General features: G+C 48.9%; 1 protein-coding gene across 2 annotated transcripts in view; it reads right to left on the bottom strand.

The window, feature by feature from the left end:
• The window catches only part of RASSF5 (Ras association (RalGDS/AF-6) domain family member 5), an 88,298-nt gene that overhangs the window by 50,105 nt on the left and 26,502 nt on the right, over positions 1-11,691 (bottom strand). For both annotated transcript variants that reach the window (XM_012001072.1, XM_012001079.1), the window contains exon 2: positions 8,394-8,515. In XM_012001072.1, the coding sequence (XP_011856462.1) occupies positions 8,394-8,515 (122 nt within the window). The remainder of the gene's footprint in view (positions 1-8,393; positions 8,516-11,691) is intronic.

The following is an 11,691-nucleotide window of genomic DNA, read 5'->3' as shown; positions in this document are numbered from 1 at the left end:
TAAACCCGGGAGGCGGAGCTTGCAGTGAGCTGAGATCCGGCCACTGCACTCCAGCCTGGGCAACAGAGCGAGACTCCGTCTCAAAAAGAAAAAAAAAAAAAAAAGATATTTTCAACTTTCAGTGGGTTTATTGGGATGTAATCCTATAAATTAAGGACCATTTATATACTGTAAACGCTAAGACAACCACTAAAATAACAAAACAAAGGATTAAAGCTTGTAGGCAACAAATGGGATAAAATGCAATCATAAAGTATATTCAATTAATCCAAAAGAAGGCAAGAAAAAAAAAGCAAACGAAGAACAGATAGAATACTCATAGAAAACCAATAGCGGGCTGGGTTCCATAGCTCATGTCCATAATCCCAGCACTTTCAGAGGCTGAGGTGGGAGGATCACTTGAGCCCCTGATTACTTGAGACCAGGCTGGGCAACATGGCGAAACCCCGTCTCTACAAAAAAATAAAAAAAAGTCAGCCAGGCATGGTGGCACATGTGTAGTCCCAGTTCCTTAGGAGGTTGAGGTGGGGAATCACCTGAGCCTGGGGAGGTTGAGGCTGCAGTGAGCCATGATTGTGTCACTGCACTCCATCCTGGGCGACCGAATGAGATCCTGTCTCAAAAAAAAAAAAAAAAAAAGAAAAGAAAAGAAAAATGTAGTAAGAAGATAGACTTAAAATCTAGCTATATCATGAGCTGGGATTGTGCCACTGCAATAATCACGTTAAATGCAAATGATCTAAATACTCAAAGGGTAGAGATGAGCAGATTGGTTTAAAGAAAAACAAGATCCAACTATTTGCTGCCTATAAGAAATGATCTTTAAATATAAAGAGACACATAGCCTAAAAATGAAAGGGTGGATTAGGGAATGCCATGCTAATGGTAATTAAAAGAAAGCTACAGTAACTATGGTAATATCTGACAAAGTAGGTTTCATAGTAGAGAATGTTAACAGGGATAAAGAAGGTCATTTCATAATGATACGCAGGTCAATTAACTAAGAAGACATAATAACCCTAAAAGTAGCCCAGGTGGTGGCTTGTGCCTGTAATCCTAGCACTTTAGGAGGCCAAGGTGGGAGGATCGCTTGAGGTCAGGGGTTCAAGACCAGCCTGGGCAACAGAGCAAGACCTCATCTCTACAAAAAATTCAAAAAATATCCAGGCATGGTGGCAAACACCTGTAGTACCAGTGACTTGGGAGGCTGAAGCTGGAGGATCACTTGAGCCCAGGAGTTCAAGGTTACAATGAGCACCACTACACTCCAGCCTGGGTGAAAGAGTGAGACCCTGCCTGTTAAAAAAAGAAAAAAACCAAGACATTCCTAAAAGTTTATGCACCCATTAATGGAGCTCCAAAATACATATTAACTGTAAAGAGAAATAGACAAATCCACAATTATCGTTGGAGATTTCAACACTTCTCTCAACAATAAATGAAATGAGTAGACAGAACACAGGTATGCCTCAACAAATGTCAGCTACTATTGTTATCAGTCACATTTCAATTAACATGTATTGAAGCTTTCAGAAGAGACCCAAGACTCTGCACCTCCTGAGAGGTGTGCAGGTAGGTCTATCAAGCGTGTTAGGGAGCCCCAGGCCTCAGGCAAGGACACATCTCCCCACCCCCACCCCCAGCACCTGCCTCTTTAAGCGCATTTTTTCTTGCTCTCTGGCTCCCCCGTGTGGTCATCCTAGGTTCAACACGTGGCTATTGGGCCGAGGGACAAGGCAGGACTGACCACAGGAGCTTCTTCTTCTCAAGGGTCTGGAAAGGTAGAGACCGAGTTAACGCAGACAGTGGCATGTCTGCAGGAGGGAGCAAAGGGCTGGGAGCCGGGAAACACAGAACTCCAAGCCAGCGGAGTCACCACTGGGTTGAGGCGTGATTGGCAGGGGCTGAGGACTGGCAGGGGCTGAGGGGTGATTACAGCAGGGGTCCTGCTAAGGCTTGACAGCGTTTGGGGTTGCGGGTGTAGGCAGAAAGGCAGCAGGGACCTGCAGGGCTGAAATGCTGGCTGACCAGGCTGATCTATCCTGGAACCCTGGAAGCCATCTGTCCCTTTGGTGAGTGGGGACAGGGACTCATCCACAGGGTGGAACAGTGACTTGGGGCCTCAATGATAGTTATAAGCCTTATAGCAAAAAATGTCCACTCAGATCACAAAGCCAGAGAGTCCTGGTTTTATATCCAGGACGATAGCCCTACTTTCTGGTGTTTTGGAGAGTTGGCAGAGCCAGACCATAAGGGTTGTGTGTGCTAATCCAGATTTAGAGTCATTTTGAAGGCAATGGGAAGCCACTGAGGGTTTTCATCACAGGAGTAACAAAGTTAAAAAATCTAGTAAGACTCTTAGAGGTACCAGAGATGGCCCCGGACTGTCACCTAGAATACTCACGCTTTTGTCCACTCACGCTTTCACATGCCTCTTCTTGATGGAACCTCACAGGGTCCCATTTCTCAGAGGAGAAACCTGAGACTCAAAGAAACTAAGAGGCTTGTCCTGGCTCATATGTCAAGTATTTCATCTACACAATCTGGATTAGAACCTAGCTATTCAGGCATACAGGTTAAGAGTCTGTGTTTTAAGAAAACCTTTACTGCCTTTAAAAATATGACATCAGGGCCAGGCGCGGTGGCTCACACCTGTAATCCCAGCACTTTGGGAGGCCGAGGCGGGCAGATCATGAGGTCAGCAGATCACGACCAGCCTGGCCAACATGGTGAAACCCTGTTTCTACTTAAAATACAAAAATTAGCTGGGCACGGTGGTGCTCGCCGGTAATCCCAGCTACTCAGGAAGCTGAGGCAGGAGAATTGCTTGAACCCGGGAGGTGGAGGTTGCAGTGAGCAGAGATCGCCCCACTGCACTCCAGCTTGGGCGACAGAGCAAGACTCCATATAAAAAAAAAAAAAAAAAAAAGACATTAGGAACATATGAAAAGCATTTGGCTCTTCAAATAACACAGAAACAAAGGGCAAGAGGTGAGAGTCTCACTCTACCCCTTTCAATGTCCACCCCCTCCCAGGGTGAAATCTCTGTCAGTAGTTAGCTTAGCACTGCCAGGCCCTTGTTCTGCACTCACACACACACACACACACACACACACACACACGTGTTTGTATACCTGCAAAATACAAATGGCCTGGTCCTATATGTACTGTGGAGGGACCTGCGTTCACGCACAATTCCGTATCAGTATATCCAGATCCACGTCTCCTTTGGAAGAGCACATTGGTATTGGTAAGAACAGCTGGCAATTCCTTCTCAGCATCCCAGGAGTTCTCTTCACCGCTCACGCTGCCCCTTAGGCACTCCCTGGACCCAGTGCCCTGGTAGTCCAGGCACCAGATGGCCAAAGAGAGTGGCCTCTATAGGGCAGCATCTCCCACAAATGACACCTGAAAGGACTTTAGAACAGTGCCTGGATTTTTTTTTTAGACAAGGTCTCACTCTGCCACCCAGATTGGAGTACAGTGGCATGATCATAGCTCACTGCAGCCTCCTTCTCCTTGGTTCAAGCTGTCCTCCTGCCTCAGCCTCCCAAGTAGCTGGCACTACAGGTGCACACCACCACACCTGGCCAATGTTTTTCAATTTTTAGTGGAGACAAGGCCTTTCTATGTTGCCCAGGCTGGTCTCAAACTCCAGGGCTCAAGCAATCCTCCTGCCTCGGCCTCACAAAGTGCTGACATTAAAGGTGTGAGCCACTGTGCCTGGCTAGTGCCTGGCTTAATAAGTATTTGTGGAATAAATTTGAGGCAGTCCTTAGACACATATTAAAAGAAATTATAAGTGTCTATTTAATGTGTGCTGAGAAAAAACTCTTAAGTACATCGAACCAGTGATTCCAGGGTATTTTAAAATTTCCTTTAATACAAGTTTATTTAAATTTAATAAAATAAGTCTATTTAAAGAGAAATGTGAAGTAAATAGACAACAGGTGGAACATGAGCAGGGCCAGAGTCCTGAGTGGGGAAGGTGCCTGAGTGTGGTCTGGGAATGGCCATGGGAGGGGCTGGCCTTTGCAGCTGAGGGCCTGGGAGCCTGGTTGCCGAGGTTGCTGACCAGGGACTGTCTTTGTCCATTTTGTGTTGCTATATAGGAATACCCGAGGCTGGGTAATTTATAAAGAAAAAACGCTTATTTGGCTAGGGGTTCTTCAGGCTGTACAAGCATTACACCAGCATCTGCTTGGCTTCTGGGGAGGCCTCAGGAAGCCTTTACTCATGGTAGAAGGGGAAGTGGGAGTAGGCGTGTCACATTCGAGAGAGAGCAAGAGAGAGATGCTAGAGTTGTCTTAAACAACCAGCTCTTGTGTGAACTAATAGAGCGAGAGCTCATTCATTATCGCAAGGTCAGCACCAAGCCATTCATGTGGGATCCACCCCCATGACCCAAACACCTTCCACCAGTCCCACCTCCAACACTGGACGCCACACTTCAACATGAGATTTGGAGGGACATACATCCAAACCATATCAGGGACTCTGGAGGGTCAGGAGGAAGGGGTCGGGCTCTGGGCCTGCTGGCATAACACTTGAGCACTGGCTGGAAGGGATTGCAGTGGAAGGGGTAGTGCTGGAAGGGATTGCAGTGGAAGGGGTAGTTTCTCTTTTGCAATTCGTGCATTCCATGTACCAAGAAAAGTGGCACCCAAGGCCAAAGGGACAGAGCTGCTGGGGTTGCCCTGGGCTGCAGCGGGTGATAATGAGAATCCACAGTGGTGGGCAAGGACAAAGACTTCTTCTCTTGGGGCCAGCTTCTCCATAGGCAGCGAAAGGACTGAACCAAGCCATCAGAGGCCTCACTTCATCGTGAGCCACTGAGGGCTTTTTTCCTCCCAGGGGTGACATGATAAGAGCCCCTTAAAGACCACCAGAAGTATAAATTCTTTGGGGTGTAAAATCCTAAATAAAAGAACTGCAGCTGTTTGGGTAACTGAGTGTGGTCTTTAGCCAATAGCGATGATGTTCCTTAGCAAATGAGGCTTAAACTGAAAAAGGGGTCTAGGGTAGACTTGAAGGAGATTTGCTTGGTCACACATGGGTGCCCAAGGAAAAGTCCGACATCAGAGACCTCAGAGATCTTTAAGGAGAGACTCCGAAACCCTCGTTTCTGTGGTTGACAAAACGACCACAGAACAACTCCCAGTGGCCTTCCTCGGTTTCTGATGCCTGTTTCCAGTGACCTTTTGAGTTTGCCATTGGGGATTCTGAGCTCATGCCTGCCCGCTTCCACACCTGTCCCTCCTTCCTCACCAGCTGCCTCCCTCTGGTATGGCAGAGACAAGACAGTTAGAACCTTGGGATTGTTGCTTTCAAAATGTTGAGGCCAAATACTTATCTACAGGGTGATCTCAATCATGTTTTGAAAAATATATGAATGTTCAGGAAGAACACATAAAAATGTTAATAAAGAATGGTTCTCTCTGGATGGAGGAAAATAAATGATTTTCTTTTCCTTAAACAGCAGAGAGGGCCAGGTGTGGTGGCTCATACCTGTAATCCCAGCACTTTGGGAGGCCAAGGCGGGTGGATCATTTGAGGTCAGGAGTTCGAGACCAGCCTGGCCAACATGGTGAAACCCCATCTCTACTGAAAATACAAAAATTAGCCAGGCACAGTGGAGCTCACTTGTAATCTCAGCTACTCAGAAGGCTGAGTGAGACAGAATTGCTTGAACCCAGGAGGTGGAGGTTGCAGTGAGCTGAGATTGTGCCACTGCATTCCAGCCTAGGCAACAGAGTGAGACTCCGTCTCAGGAAAAAAGAAAAAAGATCAGAGAGGAGAAATACCACCGAGATGAGACCCCCTAAGCCATATGTACCCAAAACTAGCTGAGTTCAGACCTGAGCCCCTGCTCCCTTAAATCCCCCAAGAAAACAGCGCTAGCACATGAAGTTAGCTCAGCCCAGGTGACGATGTCAAGGTGAAAGAAAGTTCCATCTTGAGATTTAACAGAAAAGCAAGCCAAGGCGGAAATGAGCATAAACAGGCTTTTCAGAAGAGGCGAGTGGGCCTGGAGCAGGGCCCAGGTTTTATTGATAGAAGGCTGGGTCCTGCCCCAGTTCTGCTGAAGCATGCAGTCAGGCCTGTCCAAGGCAAATACAGCAGCAGCCTGATCCGGTCGGCCCAGAAGCAAAGCCCATGCCAGGCTGTTTGCCCACTGGGGGCCGTTCAGCTCCCACGTGGGGTTCTTGGCTCCTTCCTCTGCAATGTTTCAGTGGTGTTTCTGCTCTAGACAAGCCCTGATTTCACTTGCCAGAGGGTTCCAAGGTTGACTCCTCTCTCCAACAGATGAAAGGGAGTCACTCTGTTTCCAAAAACTCAGACTTGAAAGCACCACTTCACTGCTGACATTTGGAGGATGAGCCAATGAATCCAGCCAACTCCAGGCCTTCCCCGGGCCTTTTGCCTGCCACACTTGGGAGCTGGCTACGCCACTCTAGGGCGGGGTTTCCCAGTCTTGGCTCAAGTGACATTTGAGGTCAGATAATTCTTTGTTGTGGGGGGCTGTTCTATGCAATACAGGCCGGCTAGCAGCATTCCTGGCCTCTTCTAGAAGTCAGTAGCATCCCCTAAGTTGTGACAACCAAAAATGTCTCCAGACAAACATGCTAGGGGATGAGCAAAACTGCTGTCTTTTGAGACCTGCTGCTCTAGAGGAAGGAATAGAAAGAGACCCAAAGAGGAGACCCAGAAAGTAATAGGGGCAGCCGAGCTCCAGGGCGGGGCACGGGCAGGGCTGAGGAGACCAGAAAGGAGAGACACTTGAAGCTCCCAAAGAGAAAAGCAAATCGAAACCAGAAAAGATTGCTTCGATATGATTTTTAGGAAATGTTGCTTTATGGTGTGCTATGTAACCTCCTCCCTCCATCTTCCGAGGAAAACCTTTAGGAAACATCTGCACTGCCCATCAGCGCTTTTGGGGGCCAGATGTGCCTCCCCCCCTTCCCTGTGCCCCACCCTGGATGGACAGGTTCCTGCTAAGGGCAAGGCCCTTCCAAGAGGCCTGGTTACATTCAGGTTATACCAGAAATAGTTACTATTGCAGCGTCTTTGGAGAGATGTTCAGAGTTTTAAAATATACATTTTAGAACCAATCCAGCATCACCCTTATAAAAAGATATCATTCTTGCTTTCTAATAATTCTTTGTCCAGGGAGAGAGAAAGGCATGGGAGAACAGCTGGGAGGCTGGTAACACCCATGGCGAATTAGGCATTTGAACATTGTTGATTGTGTTCCAGAAAAAGCATGTGAGGCTACTCTGGAGACCTGGGGCTGCTCGTGAGTTCCCCATCCAGCACCTGGGTCCCCCAATATAGTTTCTCACAGCACCTTGAGATTTTTCCGTCAGAGACACAGGATATATATTTGTTTAAAGTCTCGCTCCCCTACCCTACTGTAAGCCCTGGATGTGTAGAAGCCATGTCTGTTATTTTCATCATTAAGTCCTCAGCATTCCTGGGCCTGGCACATGGTAAACATTTGAAACTTATTTGTTAAATGAATTAAAGGATGATATTCTTACTTCCCTGACTTGCAACCTTCATCCCACACATTAAGGCTTAAATCAAACATCACCTCCTCTGGAAAGCCTTCCCTGATTTCTCCCAGCAGAAACAATTGTACTATGTATCCAAACACTTGGTTCATACTTTTATTGCAACATGCATCACAGTATATGCTATTTGTTGGTATTCTGCCTCCCCTGCCAGAATGTAAGCGATCTGAGGGCAAGAACTATGACGTATCTTTTATTACCCCAACTCTCACCCATGCTTGGTACACAGTAGATACTCAATAAATGCTTGTTCAATGCAAGAAGCAACAAACACACTCCTCTGTCTCCATTCTAAATCCTAGAAATCAAAGTTCAGATACGTTGCAGTTCAAGTGTCTTTACAAAACCCAGAACCAAAAACTGCTTTGGACATCCATTTTCTGGTTGTTTAACACAGGGAGGGAACATTTGCCCAGCCCCTCTGAAGGTTGGGCTGACCTGGCTGGACAATGTGCTTGAAATGCCTCAGCCCCAGCATCTCCACTGTCCCAGGGCTGTGAGGCCTTTAGGGACCGTCAGAAGGCTTTTCTGGAAGCCACCCCACTGCTCATCCATACCCACACCTCTGGCTCAGAGCCCTAAGCCACAATAGGCTCTGTACTGGGGGAGAACTACAGGGGACTTCTGAGTATCTTCAGGGTTCTCTCTGTCACCGTCCCTAGTCCCCTTGGAACAGGGTGTCTGTGAACTCCATCCAGTGCATGTGGAATCTGAGGCCTCATGCCATCTCCTGCTCACCAGAGCTCCTGGCAGAAAAAGTGGAAGCTGGGGCACCGGCAGAGGCTGTTCCCACCCTGGTATGGGAGCTTTGTCGCCTACCTGGCTGAAGGTCAGGGTGAGGGTGCTTTCTGGAGAGGGTCTGTCCCGGGATGAACCCTCCTGCTGACTGCAGTCCAACCGGATCAGGCTGCGGCATTCTGGGTGACAGGTGAATTTACAGTCTGGAGGAAAAGAACCAAAGGGAGATTAGGGGACAGGCAGGATTCCTCCCCACTTTCACACAGAGAAATAACCTGGAAGATTGCATTAGTTCCCAGTGGGAAGAGCAGCGCAGGAGAGAAGTGGTGGCGCGGGAGACAGCGTGACAATGCCACCCTGCTCTCCGAGCCCCCAGGAAGGATGCAAGTTAAGTGCTTTACATGTTTGCAAACTGCTTTCACCTGCATTACTTTGTGTGACTCTGCAATCATTATTATTTCCATTTTACAGATAGAAAACTGGGGCCTAGAGACTGAGTGACTTTCTCAAGGTCAGATCTTCTGCCTCCCAGACCGGTGGTCGGGGTTTGTGGCAGGAGTCGTGACAGCCTGGACTTGGTTGCATACCTGGGGATTAGGAGACCACTTTTGGTTGATAAAGGCTCAGGCACCTTGAAGCGCTTTTCCTTCCTTCTAACAAGCTCCAAAAACTCAGTACATTTGGTGTCGACTTTTAAAGCCACCACAGAACACACTGTCTTGGGGAGGAGTGATGGCTCCTTTTCTCCCCTCTTTTGGGGAGCTTTGGAATGACACCTCCGTCTCCCCAGCTGCCCCTTCCCTTACTCACCCAAAGATAAGCACCTGGGCCATGTTTCTTGCATGGGTTTTGCCACTAATGTCTGCAGGGGAGCACCCTGACAAATGTGGGGACACACAGAGATCCAAGAACTGCACGACCTTCCTACCCATGGCCCGACCACCTTTCTGCAACAGCGTCTGGAAGCTCCACTGCTCATCTCCCTTGTGCTCGAAAGTGAAGCCCACCAATATCCTCTCCTTCAGATCCTACAGTTCGCTAGGCCTCCCTCCTCCTCTCACTTGGAGACAGAAATGAATGAAGTCAGCTCCCTGGGGCATGCACCCATCCACCTGCAGGCACCCACATGCATTTCTGGGCCCTCCGTGGGAGACCTCTTGCTCAGCACAAAAACAGCCTCCCCTTTAGTAATGTGAAGGGTACAAAGGGAAGTGCAGGCCAAACTTCTGCCCGCAGTGCCCAGAAACACCAGGGCTTTGATAAGGGAGCACTGAGGCCACAGCCCTCAATGGACAGCATTGTTCCCGGCGCTGGCCCTGGGACACACCTATACTGCTCGGGCAGAGCTCTGAGCGATGAAGAATGCTCTGGGGATGCCAAAAAGTGGCAACAAGGAAAAGGAGGAAGGATTGAAAGCTCACCCAACTCCACGGTGATGAGAGCTGCCATAAAGCACAAATGGGAAGGCACCTGGGAGAGGAGGAGTTTCTCTCGCCTCCTCTTTTAGCTCTCGTCCTATTGGCAGAGGTAGTCTGTGTCCCTCTGTGCATCTGAATCTCTCTCTCTCTCTCACACACACACACACACACACATACACACATACACCCTGAAAACATCACCATGCTGAGCTGGACAACGCTAAGGAGCAGAAGACTCTGGGAAGTGTTCTGGGATTTTATAAGAAGCTTGTTTGAGCACCAAAGACTTTGTTCCATCGGCCCATGTAATCACAGGCTGCAGCAAAACCTGAAGCACATCTTCGTATTTCCTGGTCCTGGAAATGCCAAGCTCAGGGCTTTTAGGCCAGCAGAGATGAAGTCAGAGCCCCCATGCCTTTCTCCAAACCCAAAAGCAACAGCCTGCAGGCCTGACGTGTTCAGGGATTGGGGAGACCCATGAGATTCCAAAGACAGGGCCACTTTCCACTAGAGCCCGGTGGTTAATTCTCCACAGATCGCAGTTCCCTTAAGGCAGCCCATCACCGGCTGCTGCCAAACCAAACCAAACCAAACCCTATCCTTGGTATTCCACTGTCCTCCACAATCTTCAGCTGGTGCTCAATTTATGTTTTGTTTTTTTTTTTGTTTTTTCTTTTTGAGACAGGGTTTCACTCTGCCACCCAGGCTGAAGTGCAGTGGCGCTATCATGGCTCACTGCAACCTCCACTTCCTGGGCTCAAGCAATCCTCCCACCTGAGTCTCCTGAGTAGCCGGGACTGCAGGCGCCCACCACCACACCTGGCTAATTAAAAAGGGTTTCACCATTTTACCCAGGCTGGTCTCGAGCTCCTGGGCTCAAGTGATTTCCCCACCTCTGCCTCCCAAAGTGCTGGGATTACAGGTGTGAGCCACTGCACCTGGGTAGGTGCTCAGTTTGGATGAGGAAGGAGGGAGGGAAAAGTGAAACTCTGGGTGGAGCACAGCTTCCAGGAAGGAAGGGTTCAGCCCTCCCTGGACAGCTAGTGCCATCTCCTGTGGCAGCAGCATCATCGTCTGGAGCATGGGGACTTCCTCATGCTCTGTGCCAGCCAGAGGGTGAGGAGGAATTAGACAAGAAACCTGGGAAACCCAGGTTCGCTGGGCAGATGGGATGCAGATGTGAAAAGATATCTAACAACAGAGACAGCCCAAAGCAGGGGCCTGGCTGTGGCACAGACTTAGGAAGCTTGCTCAACCAGAGACAGTTGCCAGCCAGAGCAGGTAGGGAGGGCTTCAGGGTGCAGGCAGCTCTGGGGAGCTTCCAGAGGAGATCAGACTCCAGGTAACCCCCATGATCTTATCACAGGGGCCAAGAGGAGGCGTGGGATTCTGTCATCACTAAAGAGAGCAAGGATCTCGCCAACAAGACGCAGCAACAGATTAGGGAGCAACATTTGTAGGTTCTAGCTGTAGTTTCTCTGGGAGAAGAGGCATTTCTTGATATTGACATTGCCATCTGTAAAGTCAAATGATCCTTTCCCCTTTCTAACCTTTCCTTCCAACGAGAGCCCCTATCCCTATTCCTAGGGGATGCTTTGAGGAAAGCAAATGTGCTTCCAGGATCTGGAAGAGGGGCCTATGAAAACGTATAGAAGGGGACAACTGTAAAGGGAAACGAAGGAGACAAACCACAATAGGAGCCCCTCTCCCCAGGAGGGAGCCACAACCAGGAGCTGGGAGGGAGGGCCCAGGACCTCACCACCCAGGACCACTGGAACCAAGTATGATGAACCAGGTGACTTAAACAGAAAATTACTGTCTCGCAGTTCTGGAGGCTAGATGAAAATCAAGTGTTGGCGGGACCAGGCCTGCTCTGAAATATGCTGGAGAGTCCTGTGTTGCCTCTTTCTGGCTTCTGATGATTTGCTGGATTCCTCGGTGTGCAGTTGCATGACTCCAGC

Source organism: Mandrillus leucophaeus, unplaced genomic scaffold, assembly GCF_000951045.1.
Source record: "Mandrillus leucophaeus isolate KB7577 unplaced genomic scaffold, Mleu.le_1.0 Scaffold1174, whole genome shotgun sequence".
Lineage (NCBI taxonomy): Eukaryota > Metazoa > Chordata > Mammalia > Primates > Cercopithecidae > Mandrillus > Mandrillus leucophaeus.
This window is presented reverse-complemented; position numbering and strand designations above follow the sequence as displayed.